At 35.9% G+C, this 19,389-nt stretch overlaps 1 protein-coding gene across 1 annotated transcript; it reads right to left on the bottom strand.

The window, feature by feature from the left end:
- Positions 1–2,657: 2,657 nt before the first annotated feature.
- IL33 (interleukin 33) lies at positions 2,658–7,992 on the bottom strand. Its single transcript, XM_063080417.1, has 5 exons — positions 7,859–7,992; positions 5,771–5,880; positions 5,164–5,214; positions 4,239–4,330; positions 2,658–2,861 (listed from the first exon to the last, which is right to left on the bottom strand). Exons 1-5 carry the CDS (start codon positions 7,966–7,968, stop codon positions 2,658–2,660), a joined length of 567 nt encoding a protein of 188 aa, XP_062936487.1. The 5' UTR covers positions 7,969–7,992.
- Positions 7,993–19,389: the final 11,397 nt, after the last annotated feature.

Genomic DNA, 19,389 nt, shown 5'->3' with positions numbered 1-19,389 from the left:
TGGGACAAGCCTGCTCCAGCCCCCACTGGACTACTCCAGTTGAATATTTCTTTATCCAACATGAAATGTCTCAGTGTAAGGCATAAAATTGAAATTATTTTTTGGCTTATTTTGTTCTGCAGAAGTGGGGTTTATGAATCATTTTACACTTAAATTGAGCTGCTGCTTTCTAATTAGATTAGCAATTTTCTCTCCATATCCCCCTTGAATCTCAACTCTTATTTAGTTTTTTCTCCCAGTTCTAAGTTATTTTACCCATTCAAATAAAATTTTCTTGACAGTATTTCAAGGTATTCAATAAATATATAAAAATCTAAAGAATAGCATAAAATGAGGGAAAAGTAAATTTTCACATAATTACCATTTCTGATGTAATGAAATGAACACATTCCTTCCGGTAATGTGTTATGGACCATCAAAACACATGCAAGAAAGTGATAAAGTGCCACCACACATTTGAATATTTTAATCAAATTATACAGATAGTAATGATGGTGGAACGTGTAAAGAAAAAACAAAGAAAATTAAACACAAAAAACAAGATAGCTGTATAGCAAGATATCTAAATAAGGAGTCAGAAGTCTCATGCTAAAATTCTGATGCAGGTACGTGTTGACTGTGGGATATTGGTTAAAAGTCTCCAAACACCTCCTTTGTGCCTCCCATCATGATAGGCACTGGGAGTATAAAGGTGAAAAAAACATACTCCCTTCCTTTGAAAATCTACTTAGTTTTGAATCACCGAAAATATCAGACAAATTACCTACTTCAGATACCAACACTGGTAGACTGGGATATGCTTACTTTTACTTAAGAATTTCAGAATATTGAGTCATTTTATGATATCTATTATGTTCTTGCATACTTTTGAAAAATAGTTTATTTTAAATAAAACAATGTATGGGTATATTTGATTATTTAATAATGATTTTTAAGTATATCACACACATGCACATGGGTAACATTTAGTGTTTTTTAGGAGGGATGATATAGGTTCTGCTTTTATTTTTGTCTCTTTGGTAAAATTATTGACAAAATTGATGAAACAAAGGTACATTCTTTTGCAATTGTAATGCCTTTGTATAGTAATTCTCAGCCTCTTTTATCTTATGTTCCAAAAGGAATTATATCTGATAGGTCTCAATAAATTAGAACTTAAAAAGCCCACACTTTCAGAAAAGGCCATATTTCATAAGTACTGTTATTATGTTTATCATTTATTGTAAGTGTTACGTGTAAGAAAAGTTATAGTAGAAATTGCTAAGGCTTTAAAATAAGCAAAAACTATTTCTTTAGTAGTTGAAAAATGTTGTTATATGGTTGAGTATAAATTTTACTACCTTAGTAATGGTAAAACACAAAAATGTTCCATAAAAATATTGCCATTAATAGGTTTATGTAAAATACTCCATCAGTTAGGCAAAGCAGAATAAAGGTGTTGGCATCCAGAGGTCAGGTGATATGGAAATGAACCTCAGGGGGTCCAAAGATGTATACAGGATAAGTTTGGTCAAAAGAAGTAAAGAAGGGACAGAAGTCAGATGAATATTTCATAGCAAACAGGGTTATCAGGAAGATGGACAGAAAAAGACTTGTGCACATAGGCAGCAAGGATTAGAAGAAACTTTGTCCAGCGTGGCAATGAGTATATCAAAAGTCATAGATCCCTGGAAGCCAAGGTCATAAGGACATGGTATGTCACAAACATGACAGACAGTTACTGAAATTTTAAAGTTAATTATGTGCCTCATCTAGGCTCTAGTAGGTTAGAGGACTTCTGGCCTCACCTGCGTGGATCCCATGGTACTTGTATGCCCTAACATATATCATAGTTGAGTACTTAAAAAAAAAAATGTTTTAGTTTGTTAGATATTTCCAATAAATCAATTATGTATCCGAACTAAAATTTATTTTACTTCCTTAAAGGGACTCCCTTTAAGCCTTGCTTGCTTAAAGTAACTCAATATATAAAAGTCAGAATTTTAAAAATGAAACAATGAAGGTGAAATTATTCACTTTACAAATACTGGATTTATTTTTCTTAATATTTTGATTGCTTTTATTTTTTACACATTTAAATTATCTGCCTAGCTGTGTAGGAATTTGAAGTTTCATAACTGCTTACAGTAAAAAAGAGTTGATCTTAGTGTTGCCTAGGTCATCTACAAACAAACTTGGTGTTTTATTCCAGTTAAGAAATTGTCAACCTGTGAAGCATCTAGTCATTCTTTTACTAGCAGCTCTAGTGTTTGAGCCTATTGTTTGGAACCAGGAGAAATTATTTCTTTATGTAGCTCTTTAAAATGGATCCCTGTCTATAGAAAGACTTGAGCTATGGCCTTTGTTTCTCCCCAGAGGTCTCAGCTCTAAATGCGAAAAAGTAAAGGTCAGGCTGTATCTCTTCAGCATGTTGGCAGGTTTCTACACCAATACCCTATTTAATATACGTTACTTATATTGAATATGCAGTTATACAGAGGGGAATAAAAAACAGAACTGAAGGATTAGAAAAAATATCTTTACACATAAGGAAAATATTCCACAGCAAGCCAACTGCTCTCTGTTTCCCTTAGATGTTTCCTGTCTTTTTCTTTATCTCTCATTCCTTCTCCATTGATAGCATTTGGGCTACTCGGCCCAGGACCCACAGCTTTCCATCACATTGTTTCAGAGAGCTTAAACATGATATTCTCACTACACAAATTCTCAGGATAGTCTACTTTAATTAGAGCAAGCTGATTATCCTTTATACCTATAAATGTTCCAGGATTGCTCTTACATTCAAATGAAACACATTTCATGGGCTTCTTATGAAGGACAAAGAAGGCCTGGTCTGGCAACAGTTTTTCGTACTTTTGGAGCTGAGGAAACAAGAGAGAAAAGAACCAATATGTGAGTGGGAAGTCCAGAGTCAACTTTACCTCCCTGTGTTAGAAACCAAAGGGGAATAATTATTTTTGACTTTGTATTTCTAGCTAGCTTGCTTGCTGAGTAGAGGAGGGTAGGGAGGAATAAGTGAGTAGAAGGCCAAAGGGGTGGGGTGGGGAGTGGGATTTGATTTGATTCACTGATAGTCAGTATACTTAGAGAGACAGAATGGCTTAGAATGACTGGATCCAGATGTAGCAGTTCTGGATCTTACCCCTTTTGCCATGTACTATCTCTTAGACCTTAGACATATTATCTCGGAAACCTCAGTTTTTAGTCAAGCCAGTTTAATAGATCAGTCAATCCCCAACATACCTACAGACATATGAGTAATATAAATGATTATTATTTTAAGGCACTAGGTTTTGGGGTTAGTTACCCAGCAACAGCTAATACAGTAACTCTATTGTAGACTTACTGTGAGAATTAAAAGAGATGGTATTTGTAAAACATTTCGCATAGTGCTTGTTATATGATAGAGCTCAGTATGAGTCAGCTATTATTAATGAGTAGTTATATATGTCATTCACTCTGTTATATACACTTAGGAAGGTTTTGTTAAGGAAGATGCTGGTTAACATCCACTGTTTATGTTAATAATGCCTTACATGATTGTGTTAGATTTATAATTTTGTGTATTTATATAATTTGTCTTCTATATTATACTCTCATGTTTTCTTCCTTACCTCTATCTTTGGCTTGTTTGTCTCTCAAGCTATTTATAATTACTCATCATGACCAATATAATAATGCCATTTACTAACTGAAGAAGAATATGTAGTGAATCCTATGATCAGAATGTAGATTGTTAGGTTACCCGTAAGTTTTGGCATATGGAAGTGTTTATGACCTTCCTTTAAGTAGGCTCAGATTGTAAAATTATTTTTGCATTTGCTTAATAAAACCATATTTTACAAAGAAATACTTTGTGGAAGAACATAGTTTCTGAAGCCAAATAGAATGGATTTGGTATCATTCAAGATAGATAGCAGTGCTTCTCAAACTTAAATGTGCTTATGAATCTCCTGGAGATTTGTTAGAATGGGGATTCTGATTCAGTACTGAGGGAGCCTGAAATTCTGCGTTTCTAACAAGCTCTCAGTTGGTACTGTGAGGCTGGTGGAGACCAGAAGCAAGATCATACATACCTCTTCCCTTCCTTCTGTACTTCAGAAGCAAGTCATTAATAGTAACTGATTGTGTTTTATGTGCAATAGCACAAACAAAACTCCTACAAAATATCCCAGCACCTGAATCTACACAAATGGGTGGAGTCGATAATGACAGTTATATAATCATATTTTTATTACCTCCACAGAGTGCTCCTCATTGTTAGCCTGCAGCCAGATGTCTTTTGTAGGACTCAGGTTTACCATTAACTTAAAACCATCAACACCATCACCTTACAATGAAGAAATTGTGAATGATAAAGTTAAGTACTCATCTTTATTTAATGAATTTAACACCCAGGAAAAGAGTCTAAGATGTCACAAAAAATAACTACTTCATTCACCAAAGGACTCTTAGAAATATTTGTACCCAAATGAAACTAAAAAGTCGTTGGATAAGTAGATGGTTCTTCTAAACCAAAGAGAGGTTACTTGTCGTACATGCTTTCGAATTAGAGAATTGTGACTCTAATGGGCACTTCTCTGGGCATCAGCTTTCCTATATGCATGTAAAACCACTAATAATTGTCCCCCAATATCCAATTCTTCTTGTATAATAATACAACATTTCCTAGCCTGACTTCTTCTGGCTACATGTAGCAATAGGACTAAGTTCTGGTCAATGTAAGGTGAGAGGAAGTATCAGGTACAACTTCCAACTTGTGCCCTTAAAGGGAAAGAGAATGCATGTCCTGCTGATTGGACATTGTCATGGTGGCAAGTAATCTTGAACCATGTAGATGTTGTCATAGCCACAGATAGAAGGATCCGGGACCCAGACAACCTGTTGAACAGAGCTACCGTTTCAGTCTTGGCTGAGACAGAAATAGTTTTATCCAGCTTAAGCTACTTTTATTTTGGATCTCTGGTATATGTAGCCAAATCTTTATCCTAACTGTTAAACTGCCAAATGGATGTGATGAAGTAAATCCTTTAAGAATCGATTTTACCATGAGCTTGAGTTGGAGAGAACCTTCTGTCTTCCTTTCCCTTGGAGCATTTTGGATTTATCTTTACCCCAAACTTAAGAATTCTAGTACTACATTTACACAGCCCTCCAGATTACCTGATTCACTTGAAGGGTATTGAGACTCGTAGTAACGCAGTAACACCTTTTCTGAAAGAGAATGCATAAAATCCTTTTGGTGAGATACAATTTTATCAAAAGGTTTCAGTTCCAACATACACATAGCATCAGGAAATATCCTCCCCCTTTTATAATATATCAATAAAAGCAAAACTTCTGTGGTTTTGAGAGAGATGTCAAAAATGTATGAATATTCTCTGATGAATTATCCAACGTAGTTGTTATTAAAATATTGTTCATAGCATTAGCATATTATTTTACTAAAGGTTGTACTTTGATGATATTGATAAGGCTGAAAAGATTTTGTGGGTAATTTAGCAATAGCAAATACATGTTGTCTCTCCTGTCTTTCAAATAGATAGCACTTCTCAATATCAGTATTCTCCCCTAATGAATGCTAACTAAGCTTCTGAATCCTTCTCAGCTTAGTGATGTTCAGGCATCCACTGCCAGTTTATTGGAGTTAGCACACAACGTGATGTTTGCCATATCTGAGTAAATTCATTTCTTATGGTTTCATAGATTTATTTTTTACTTTACTAGTCATCATTACATCATTACAAACAAAAGGAAATAAATATTCTACCTTTCTCATGGTCTTTTCCCAAGTCATCAACATGTATCTCATAACCTTCATTTCCCAAAACAAAAGTAATGGACTGATCGTTGTATGTGCTCAGGGAAGCAGCAGATTCTGTAGTAAAAGACATTCCGGTCATTAAGAATTCAAAAAACTTGTTCTAATGCACAGTTCTTTTGTCAACTTTTTAAAAAATTGACTCCTCAAAATATTTTTTTTGCAATTTGAGGTGCACTTTGTCTATCGCTGTTGGATAGATGAAAGCCTTTGGCACAAGCTTTATGTAGCTCAGAGGTTGAGGTGTGACACTTGTATGGGATTAAAGATGTTAGCTACTGAATGGAGGCCCTGGGAGACCACATTAATATGCTTATGGGAGGGTTTGGTGGGGAGAAAGAAGATGGAAAGTGACAGACACTGACTGAGGAAACCTTCACCTCCTGGCGTCTTGTGATCTAGGGCACTGTGGGAGAGAAGGAGCTGTATTTTGAAAGACGTGGATAAATGTATGCCCATCTGTAAGGTGTGGAATCACTCAGAGACTTCCAACAGTCCTGGGGAATGCAGATGTGAGCCCTCTTCTGTCTTCTGGCTAAATAAGAGAGACACTTAGTGCAGTGCTCCTAGCTTTTTTAAAAAACATCACAGCACACCTAGAAAACAGTATTTCTAAAGCATGTTGGGGTAAACTGGAGCAGATTTAGGGACTGCCTTTTTGGGGCCTGGAAAAAAATTATATTTTCTTTACATTATAGAATTATGCTTATAAAAATAATATATAAAATATTAAGGAGAATAGTAAGTATTGAATTTATATATGAACTTCTAAAGTAAATGAGCTAAAAATGTTTAATGAGAAACTTCAGTATTGCTTCTGAGAACTTAAGACTTTTATCAGGAATAATGCTTGAAATGGCAACATGCAATTTCCTGGTCAAGTTTTCTTTACGATGATCTCTTCGATTCTCGATAGTCATTATCAACATGGAACTTTGTGCAAGTAGGTGATAAAAATCAAAACCATTTAAACTACTATTTAAAATGTATTTTATTGAAATTATATTTCAAAGATATAATAGATCTTCCTTTTTTTTCATGATCATAATGTTGTAATTTGGGGAGATAATGTGTTTTTTTTTCTAAAGGATAATATATTTTCACCAGAAATAATGTATATGTAATTCTAATCCATAGTAAGCATTTCAAAATAATGATGGAGTGCTAAATATAGAAAGCATGTTCATTATTAGAGCAGCTACCCTGCACCTAGTTTGGATACCACTAAGTGGGCACATCAGCTGCAAATGGACAGAAGTTTCTGATATGTGAAGACACAGACTTGGGGCTGCTACCTGGAGTAGCACTTGCCAGGTCCTGTACCTTACCTCCCTCCTCATCCCTGCACAACCCCTGTGACCAGTTATACCTTTGAAACTTGGAACATCAAATGCTGTGGTACATCTCCGAGCTTTAGGAATTACTAAAGCACAGGACTCCCCAGTAAGTTGCTGTCGAAGGGCATCAAGTACCAGATGTTCTTTGTGATTTCCACCTGCAGGACAGTGGTGAGAATAGGGGTGGACCATCAATCCCCACTCTATACAAATTCCCCTTTAAGGATTCCCAGTCAAGGCTGCTCACTGACAGTGGTTACTGACTGCAGGGCTTTGGCCACTTCATAGTGTGATAGGATCAATACTGCCTGGCACATTTATACCCCAGTGGGGTTACACCCACTGGAGGCCAGAAGGAAGAAAACTAGTTACCGATGGTCTCAACACCCAAAAGGCAATCACGATTAACTTCTTAGTTTACTTCTTTTAAGTTAAAGAAATCACTTTAAAAATATTGTAAACATGCTTATGTACAATTTTGTATCTTCTGTTTTCACTTAACATTGTAACATAAACTATTTCTCCCATGATATTATTTTTTTTTCTCTCCCATGATATTAAATGCCCTTTCTAAAATGGCTGAAAAGCAATTCATCATCCTTACACTTTTCTAGAAGGAAAATTTGGGTGAGGAAAAAAATTATATATTTAGATGTGGCAAGTGAAGGCAAATAAATGCCCATTACTACTGTCAGGAAATGTATAGTTCTCCTTACCTGTTTTTAGTGAAGACCTTTTGGTGGTTTTTTCCCTGACGTAACAGGCCTTCTTTTCTATGGTAAGGCCTGAGCGTAGCTTCATAAAGTACATGTGGCAAACTTCTTTGGCCTCCTGTTGGGATTCTAAATAATTGAAAATTGTGATAATATTTCATTCCACCCATCTATCCTTTTACATACCTTGAGTGTAGCAGACCAAGAAAACAAGTACAGGTCCACAGTATCTTACCAGAAACTCTTGAGACCAGTTGTGTTTCAAATTTCAGAGTTTTTTAGATTTTAAAATTGTAATGTAGAACGTATGCTATATATATGTAGCACTACTGACAGGGACTGGGGCAGCACTCCATAATCAAAAATTAATTAATTTTATAGTGAAACATAGGAAAATTAACACAAAGTGAAATGAAAATCTTATGTTATTTCAGGTCAGGATTTAACTGACAAACGAGTTCAGGTAATATTTTCTGCCAAGTGAGGTATAAGAAACTTTAGGTCTTTAGAAAAAATTTTGGTTTTTCACAATTCCATGTGAGGGAATGTGGACCTATATCCAGTATATATCCATCTTTGCCAAACTGAGGGAGAACTCTTATGGTCATATAAAATCTGCAGTCTTTTCTACTTTTCTAGAATATACTTTTAGTAATTTTGGAGGGATGGCTGTAGTCTATAAAAGTTATTGATATTTGTGCTAATTATTTTGTATACTTTTTCATTTAGTCCTTCACCATAAGCTCACTAGGTACGTATTATTATCCCATTTTACAGATGATGATCTGAGGCTCTTAGGAGTCATGACGCTTGCCTGAGATTACAGGGCTGGTGAGAAGCTGTTAACTGTGGTGTGTCTAATATCAAAGCTATTCTTTCCACTGCCATCCCTCATCCTCCATCTAAGAAAATACTACACTACAATTTGAGGGACTAACAAAATGCAAATTCATATTAAATCAGTTGAAGAAAAAGTCAATGAGTTATTCAGTAATTCTTATTTCATTTAGCCAAAAAAAAATTTAAGTCTCAAATAGAAATTTAAATCTGGTACTTGGAAATCATAAAAAGACTTTCAGAATCAGTTAGAAAAAAAATTATAACATGTGAGTTGTAGGATCTCAGCATTAAAGTAAATGAATTGTCAAGCAATTTATACAATGTAGCCAAATTTCAATTATTCACAGAAATTCAGAAAAGAAAATAATTATTTGTGATCTTGGGATCCATTCATAATTTTTAAAATTCTCCACAAGATTTGCCTTCCTAAAATAATGCTTTTCAAAGTCAAATAGAATAACCTTTTATTAGGTACTGTTTTGAATTATTCATATCTTGCCTCTAATTCAGATGGGCAGCTACCTTTAGGTATCTTCAAAGGTCTGAACAGGGGAAGACCACTTAGTTATATTCATATTCACCTTGAACTCTCTAACATTGCTTCACAATTCAGAAATATTGGTATCTCACATTTATATAGTGATTTTACAGTTACAAAGATAATTTACAAAGCTAGCTAGTGCCAGAATCAGCATTGTGCTTGGTCACCTGACAACTAATTTAATACAATGCTTTATTAACTGTACCGCATTGTCTCTTCAGAGCTAAAAGGTCTAAGACAATACCAAAAGTCTGCTCATTCTTTGTATGCTTCTCTTTATGTTGTAGTCAGCATCACATGGGGACATGGTAGATATGTCTAATATTAAATGTGGACTCTGTGGGGAGGAGGACATGGGTTTTGGATAGTTAGAAGTGTGGGTGATATTGAGGAAGTATTGTGAATGTAGAAGAAGAAAGTTAGGGGTTAAGATAGTTAAAGGTACGGGTGTAGGGGCTAGCATCTAGTGGGACAAGCACTGTGTATAATTCATGGGGAGCAGAGGGTGACTACATTTCAAATATTGAAAATACTTTGCAGTGGTAGAATTTGGAAGAAGGTATACTTTGTGTTCTGGGCCGCTGAAAGTGTGAGGGTTGTGTTCTGGGAGGAAAGCTCAAAGCTGGCATGGACATGGGGACTTTACAGGAGACAGTGCTCCACTGGGGTCAAAGAGCTAGTTCAAGGTTATATAAGGCTGCTGCCACTTCCTGTGTCTCCATCCTGCTTGCTCTCCAATGGCAGTGGCTTAATGTTGCTTTTAAAGAAATCCTCACAGCTAATTTTATCATAGCACAGCCTGAGTTCCCTCAGGCATTTCTGGTGAGTGAATTGGAAGGGGCCTGGAAATCTTCCTGTGGTTCTGTCTCTCAGAGAGCCAGACAATGGCCAGCAGAAACTACAGAAGTTAGTTATTTCATTTTTTATTTCTTCTCCAAACACCTATTTCACCAAGGCCTCGTCTAATTGCTTACTACCCTTTACCTGTCTGTGGCATTTGACTCTGGGGACCACTTCCTTCTTTGACTCTCTCTTGCCTTTTTGCCACTTAGGTTGTTTCTTTTCTCTCTGATCAGTCCATCTTAGTTTATTTGTTAGTTTTTCCTCCTCTGCATGCTCCTAAAATGTTGGTGTTTCTCATGGTTTTGTTCTTTGCCTTCTCTTCTCACTCTAAACTTTCTTTCTGGGCAATCTCACTTGCCCCAATGACTTCAATCATCTTTTTAGAGCTGGTAACTCCCCAAACTGTAACTATATCTTTGATCTTTTCCCTGAGCTCTCTATCTGTTGCTCTTTCTCCATAGGGCATTTTGAGTCAAGCTACCTTAAAGCATCTCTATCAGTATCTGTGTATAGCCTTTTGAATTCTGGACATCTCTACCTAGATGACCTACAACTACCCCAAACTAAAATACACTCATAATAAAAAACTTTTTTTTAATCTTTCTCTACCCCCATATATTTCTCTGAATTTCCTATCTTGAAAAATAGCACAACTATCTACCATTATCTGGCTAAATCTTAAATCAGAAAACTGGGAATCATCACCCATTTTTCTGTCTCTTTCCATCCCTTAATCTGTTCAATCAGTTGTCAAGTTTTATTGACTTCAACTATCTGAAATCTAGTTCTTTCTCTCCATTCTGTTGGCATTCATCATTAGTCCTGTAGATGAATGCAATAGGGCTCTAACCAGTTTGTTTCTACTCTTGCCCTTCACTGTATCTTTATACCACCACCAATGTGATCTCTCTGCTGCAAAAATGTCTTGACATTCCTCAGTTAAACATTTTCAGTTGTTCCCTACTGTCCACAGGCTAAAGTCAGAGCTCCTTTACTATAACAGAAGATCTTCCATGAATAGACTCAAACTAAAGGGTTGATCTCTACTCAGTTCTAGCCAACTATTGCCATGCAGGGATATGGGCCCAGTGTTTCTAGATATTTAGATTTTTCAAGAGAAACTATACATTTAAATTTATATGAAAAATCTTTTAATTTTTTAAAAGTAGCCTCAATTAAAAAACAACAACAACATCAATAACAGTGTTTAGGCCAAATAAAATACTTCTGCTGGATGGATCTGTCCCAAGGCTCCCATGTTGTGACCTTTGGCTAAATACATGAAAGAAGGAGGTTGGTTTGTTAGGGAAGAGAAAGTGTTGATGGATGTGGAGGGAGGAAGTTGGAGAGGAGATGAGACTGACCCTGGAGAGTAGCTTCCTGGAAATTGGGAAGGGGATGAGTTTGGAGAGAGGCTTTCCTCTAGGTCATCTTGTGGCTTTGTGAACTGTGGATTGTGTCAGATCCTAGTAGCCCAAGGGAGGAGAAGGAATTAAATGTGCTTTCTGGAGAGTAGCTTCCTGGAAATTGGGAAGGGGATGAGTTTGGAGAGAGGCTTTCCTCTAGGTCATCTTGTGGCTTTGTGAACTGTGGATTGTGTCAGATCCTAGTAGCCCAAGGGAGGAGAAGGAATTAAATGTGCTTTCCTGCCTTGTTGCTTGGTGGTTCAGAGCAGAAGTTTCTTTAAAAAAATAAGATGTGACATTTCTTGCACTTTGAATTTTGAGCAGTGGTTCATACCTGTCACACACCTCAGAGGTATCTGTTGAATTTTTCACCAGCAGTGTTTAAATAGCTACAATTTTAGTATTAAGTGGAGCCAATATTACTGGAAAGGAAGATATGCTAAGGAACAATAAAAAAGTAATGTGACATAGTACAAAGCCACATAAATGATTTGAAGATTAACTTTATCACTGTTGTCTAGATGGTATAGATAAGCTGTTAGGGCCACAGCATCCTTAAAGGAGGAATTACATTTTAACTTTTGCGTCAGTGCCAAAATTCTGGCATAAACTCTGTCCTACTCCCTTGTTTCAGTATCTGTAAAGAACCCCACATTTCCTGGGGGCCAAAAAAAAGCATTCTTTATTAAGAGGGAATTTAGAAGGATAAGGAGTCACTTCCACTGAGTCATTGTTTCTGCATAGAGCGTGTTGACTCAACTAAAATGACTAATTTAACAGTGATTTCCTGGCCATTCAGAAACCACAGTTAGCAGTGGCTTCCCACAAGAACAGCATAGGTGAGCCAGAGCCTCAGGGAGGACAGAAGGGGACAGAAATGATATTCTTTAACACTGCTTTCTCTTCTAGCCTTAAAGATGTTGAGGGAAATAGAAGCATGAAGGACAAAGATATGCCAGTCCCTACCATCATGCCTCATCCTCCATTTTTCTCTCCAGTCCACCAGGGCTATGTTAACTTTCTGGTGTGTTACTGTATAAATGTGCATGATTCCTTTCTAGGGTAGATAATTTTAAGGGTCAAAGAGGTATACAACCCTTTCATCCTAGAGCTATAGCTCCTACTATATTTATTTGCTTTTACATCTTATTTCAAACTCTTTGAGTTTGCAACTAGATAGACTTGAGCATCATTTGGTTGATTCTGCTTTATTGAGGGCCTGGATTATTCAAATATCTTCACTTGTTATTCTCTCCTCTATCAATAGCCACAAGTGAAGACCACAAGCTTGATAGACCAAAGGTCTTAGTAAATATATGTTGAATGAAAGTGGATTAATTTAAAATTTTGTTAATCGGAGAAAAGGTTTTGGGAATTTGTGGCAGGAGACATGAGGAGAGAAGGGCTTGATGTAAAAGATCGTAATTAAGGTTATCACTATTTGCAGGCTTAAATGATCTAAGCTATTCCTGTCCTGTGATGTATGAAGTAAGCAAAAGTTGACTATATATAGTCTGTTCAAAATCAAAGGCTGCTGTATTACTCATATGTCCTTATGAGCCATCCCTTTTCATTTCAGTTGCTTTTGATAAGGTAGCATATACAAACACTGGCATAATAAAGATTTGATAACAGCAGAAAATACTGTGTAAAACAGTCAGCAATGCTCAAGTCCTTACTTATCAGCTGGCATGATTTTACCTGCTGGGCCGTTCAGCTTTGGTGGGGAAATTCTGGTGGTTGAATACTTCAGTTTAGGCTTCATTTTTCAGGCTTCTGTTGAATTAAAATGTAATATTAGTTCAATTGTCTTAATTTGAAAATGAACAGAAACAACTATGACTAACTCAATATAAAAATTACCACATAGGGAAAATAATTACTTCAGTAAAATTTGAACATAGTATTCTCACTCTACATTCATACTAGAATATAGTCATAGGATAAAAAGAACTGCAAAGAAATTTTAAACTTTACTTAGTGGTTTATTGTAAGTGGTAAATATTGGTATTGGAATTTGAGACTATTTTGTTACACTGTACTATAGATCAAATAAGTAGATATGTTGATATCACATGATTTCACTGTAGGAGAAAGAAGATACAAATAAAAAATTAAAGAAGGCGAGGTGAGAAATGCCCTTACCCGTCCAATACCAAAGGATGGACTTGGAGACACAAGGTACAGCAAAGTGACACTTTAATTACGGCCTTGCAAGGTTTGGGTGTCTGAAGGGCAAGCACACGAAAAAGGACTGTAGCAAGCAATTTATTCCCTAGTACACAAGTCCCTCCCCCCAGTTCCTCATTGGCTGAGAGTATTACAGGGTGCATGAACTTCCCAGACGAAGCCTAAGATTTATTACCCCCTTGTGAGAAATTTCACTGGCTGAGGGCTCAGGACAAGCCCGCAAAAAAGGCCTGCTAAAGCCCTGTGAAAGGAGAAACATCAAGGAATGAAGAAAACAAGGGAACTAGTAACTAATTACCATCTCAAGGAGAACTGTATCTGTTCAAAGAAAACAATAGGGGCTATTAACTAATTACCATCTCAAGCGAGCTCTATCTGTTCAGTGACCCTCCGGGAATGGGCTGGACCAGTCAGACAACTTTTGGGCTGGGCCTGAATCAGTTAGAACACCCTCAGATAAGTCAGTTCTGAAAGTGAATCACTTAGATTGTTTTCTTACACAAGGGAAAACCCCTGTATGTTAGATTTGAATTGGCAATGTTAGTTTGCCTATATCTTAGTTTCTAAATACTTTCTTCACTAAAAGGAATCACAACTTAAAATCTGGGGCTGAGAAAGTGGTAGTGAACATGGAACATCCTGCTGTGCCAGAAAGCAGTGAGTCATTCAAAAACTACTGAAGTTGCGTCAAAAGCATACATGAGTTGGCTTGAAGGGTCTCCTGCTGTCCAATTTTGGCACACTTTGAGTATCAAAAAAAATAATGATGGTAATTGACTATAAAGCATTTAATGGTTGAATGAATGGAGAGGGATCTATTCACTACAGAAGGAATGATAGAATTAGAAGAATCACTATCTTCAGTCTCCAATTTAATAATTAATTTAGGCAAGAATCCTCAATGGATGCTATACCTAGATGAGCAAGCTGAAAGAATATGAAGGTGTCTGTCATAAATTGCAGAAAGCTCCATATTCTTTTAGTATGGTACTGCAACCTGACTCATCATCAAGGTATGGCACTGTTGCTGTGGTTTGTGGAGGGAGCTAAACTTCTTCTCCAGTCTTAAGCTCTCTTTGATATTGCCTGAAATTCTACCAATAATTATTGCTTCTTTTTTAAAACATTGGCCTCTTGTTTTGCTATATTAAAACAAAACAAAACAAAACCTAAATTATCCGAGGAGTAGTAACAGTTTAAATCTCTATAAACTTTATATTAATCAGCTCTTTTTTTTGCAATGCAGAAAGAAAGGAGTCAGTAAAAAGGGGGAAAACCTGTATCATGTCCTAGAGGAAACAGCACTAGTAGGAGGGTCAAGCTTTGAAAAGGAGGAGGCATACTTCTTCCTGAAGTAGAGGAGGAAAAGTGAGAAAATGGGAGTAGTTGTGATGTTTTAAGGGCTAGAAACATGAACTTGAGGGTCTTATAAAATGGCCTCAAACTTCTTAGTAATGTAGGTTGTGAACAGTGACTAAGAGGAATGAGCAATGGTTTGAATTTTTGAGGATAAGTTGGAAAAGTCTGAAACAGTTCCCTGGCAAATATAAAAAAGAATTAACTAAAGAACGGGGAGTTATGTTCCCATGGGTGTAGAGTTTCAGTTCTGGAAAACAGGAGAAAGTTCTGGAGATGGGGGATGGTGATAGTTGCACAACAATGTGAATATACTTACTAGTTTTCTCTTTTATCCAAGGGTATTTGTGTCCTAGAAGAAAAATTTCCCTGGCCATTAAAAAAAAAGTTTCATTTTCTCTCGGCAATGTTCCAATCTATACCTTATCTCTTGAGAGTAAGAGGTTATATTAGCATAGTGTTGATAGTCCTTTATTAAAGAATCATAGGTAACTTTATTTAACTAATTTTTTTCAGTAATTATTTGATCTCATAAGCTTTCTCTCCCCCATTATTATCCCCAAAGGCTACTTTAAGAGAACACACTTAAAAGAACTCTGTTCTAAATTATTAAACATTAACTTGCATAGTTGAGCAAAATACCTAAGAAGCTGAAAATACATAAAGTCATCGACATGGATGAAGTCAGTACCTTTCTTAGAATCACATAAGTCAAAAGCATAATCAGGAAGTATTTTCAAATCCTATTCTGAAAAACAAAGCATTTTCTTTAAATAACCTTCAGTTCTTTTACCTTAATAAATACGATCACTCTTTTCACCATTTTTCAGACTAAAATTTACTCTTTACTCTCCTGTTTTTATATCAGGAATATTTTAGAACACACGGCAATGTAAACATCACTGGCTCTTTTTTGCTGCTTTTTCCAATGACATATGGCAAATATTCTTGCACATTGGTTATGATACTCACCTAAGTTATAAATGTTAAGTATGGCTCTCAGATGATGTGGTTTCCTGTGATCAGCACTTGGTAGTAGTTAGTGAAGTTACATTTATATATGTACACACACATGGATTAAGCAACATTGGGTGATAGCATTTGATGAATGAAGCAATGCAAATAGAACTAGTTGACTGGATTAGAATGTGTGGGAGCATACAACAGAGCTTTCTGATTATCTTAGTTGTAGCACTGTCAAAGTTATACTTAATCAATCATTAATTTTTATGAAACTTCTATGACAGGGATTCTACGTAGTGTTTATTGTATTATATAGAGTATACAAGGACACAGACTGTTTAATTGCCTTTCTCTTTTCTGTAGAAAGCTGAAAGCTTTTTAAGTAGTTTTTTTGATTATAAAAATGACATATGTGCACTTAGAAGATGTGTTAATGACAGGAAAATATATATGCTATAAATTCTGACATTCTTTTTTCAATGTAGAAATACTACACACATCTATTTTTACTAAAAAATAGAAACATACTGCAAATATTCTGTAAGCTGCTTTTTCCATTTTCCAATTAACACTGTCATGAATGTTTCCACACGTTAGAAACATTCTTTTTTTAATTTAATTTAATTTTATCAGTATACAGTGTGGTTGATTATTGTGGCCCATTACTGAAAGTGCCCTCCTCCTCCCTCTCCCTGCTCCCTCCCAACAACCCCAGATCTGTTTGCTTGTCATAACAACTTCAACAAATTGTGATTATTGTGTCTTCTTACCCCCCCACAGTTTAATTGTGTATTTATTTATTTATTTTTAGGTCCCACAAATAAGTGAGAACATGTGGTATTTCTCTTTCTGTTCCTAACTTGTTTCACTTAATATAATTTTCTCTAGGTCGATTCATGTTATTGCAAATGGCAGTATTTCATTCTTTTTTATAGCAGAGTATTATTCCATTGTGCACATATGCCACATTTTCTGTATCTACTCATCTGATGATGGACATTTGGGCTGGTTCCACCTCTTGGATATTGTAAATAGTGCTGCAGTGAACACTGGAGTACAGGTATACCTTCGACTTGATGATTTCCATTCCTCTGGGTATATTCCCAGCAGTGGGATAGCTGGGTCATATGGTTGATCTATCTGCAATTGTTTGAGGAACCTCCATACCATTTTCCATAGAGGCTGCACCATTTTGCAGTCCCACCAACAGTGTATGAGAGTTCCTTTTTCTCCACAACCTCGCCAGCATTTATCATTCACAGTCTTTTGGATATTAGCCATTCTAACTGGGGTGAGATGGTATCTCAGTGTGGTTTTGATTTTTAGAAGTAGCATTATAAATACCAATCGTATAAATATATCTTAATCAATCTTTTATTGATTTACACTTCAGCTGTTTCTAGGTTTTTCTTCTTTTCTCTCTCTTTCAAATAGTACCAGTGTTGCAACTGACAGCTGTGTGTGTGTGTGTGTGTGTGTGTGTGTGTGTGTGTGTGTTGTTATTCTTGGAAAACCATGTGGTAGCATAATTTCTAGTGGTGGAATTGCTGAATCAAAGGGTACATGCATCTTATAGGTTAGTAGATATTACCAAATTAACTTCCAAAAGCATGTATTGATTTATAATTTTGTTAGCAATCAAGGTGAGTGCCCTTTTCTTCATCCCTGTAACAGTAATGGGTACCATTACCTTTGAAATGTTTGCCTTTCTAAAGAGTAGGAAATATCTCATAGCTTTGAATTATATTTCTTTACTTAATGAGATTGAGTATCTTTTATATTTGTGTGTGGTCAATTTCTGTAAATTATTGATTTATATGGACTGTTTGCAAATTAAGAAATTAAACCCTCGTCTGTGATATGTGTTACATTTTCCCTAGTGTCATTTAGCGTTAGACTTTGTTAATGACGTTTTTTGGTCATACGTAGGTTTTCAAATATTATGTAATAAACTTTAATCATTGTTTTCTTTTAGAACTTCTGTTTTTTGTGTCCTGCTTCAAAAGATGTTTTTCCCTCCAGCATGTGAAATAAATTTACTTACGTTATATTCTAAAATTTTATTGTTTAACATTTTATTCCAAAATCTTTGATCTGCTATTACTTTTAGTATAAAGAATAAATTAGGGATTTTTTTTTTCCCCAAATGCTTATTCCAACTACATTAGAGGAAGTGAAGTTTTACATGTTATATTGGGCCCAGTATGCAGAGGGCTGTGAATGCTACAGTAAGGAGTTTGAATTTTATCCTACAGACAACAGGAATTTCTTGAATGTTTTTTTAAGCAAGTGAGAAACATCATCTGAAGTATGTTTTATGAACAGACCTGACTCACAGTTTGGAGTGTGTCTTCCACAGTGCCTCCACAACTTTTTTGGATATGGGTGTACCAGCTCTGGACTGAGGAAGAGGGAAAGAGGGGTGATAAAGGGAAGTGAATGTGATGGCAGTGGTTGATAACAGCAAACTCAGGTGCGGAGTTCATTGTTAGGGACAGGGAATGGGTTTGATGTTAGACAGATGGAATTTGAGGTACTTGAGGAACAATTATATAGAAGTTTAAGCAGGGAGCTAGCACTAGGTTGTGGGAGGCCTGAATTAGCCATTTAGATTTGTTCTTCATTTGTGAAGGCATGATAGTTGATGATGGGAGTGAATAAAATTGTCTTAGTTGAGTGTGGAGCAGGAAGAGAAGGCTGTGGAGAGATGAAACTCTGGGGAATCTTACATTTAAAGGATAAGAGAAGACAAGGAGTTAATAAAGAAGGCCAGAAAAAGAAGCATAAAAATGAAGTCATATTATGAAGGCTAAGAGTGAACACTGTCTCAAAAAGCAGGAACTGTCACTGACATGTACTATAGAGACTCAGCTGGGGATTAGAGACCTGGAGAGAGTCCTTTAAATATGGTGAGAATCTCAAAACTGCAATAGACTGCACAGAGTGGAGGAGGAAATGAGACTTTTAAAAGAAGAACAGTAATAAAAGGAAACAGAGAGAATGGTATCTTGACAGAGTAGTGTGGAGAAGAGAAAATGCTACTTGCTAGGTAATTCTGGGGAAGTTACTTGATGTTTCTAAAGCCTCATTTTCTTAATAATAATAATTTTTATAATAATATTATAATATTCATAATAATAATTTTCCTCATAATAATTTGAACTCATTGGATTGTTGTGAGAATTAAATAATATATATTTTATGCACTTAGCGCAGTAGCTGGCACATAGTAGGAACTCAATACGTGTTTATGACTATTCTTATTGTTGTTATTATTAGGATGTGGAATTTTGGGGCATGTTTCAATGCAGAAAGAAAGGAATCAATAAAAAGGGGGAAAACCTATATCATGTCCCAGAGGAGACAGAGAAGAGAGGAG

This window comes from Cynocephalus volans, chromosome 16 (assembly GCF_027409185.1).
Source record: "Cynocephalus volans isolate mCynVol1 chromosome 16, mCynVol1.pri, whole genome shotgun sequence".
NCBI classification, from domain to species: Eukaryota; Metazoa; Chordata; class Mammalia; order Dermoptera; family Cynocephalidae; genus Cynocephalus; species Cynocephalus volans.
This window is presented reverse-complemented; position numbering and strand designations above follow the sequence as displayed.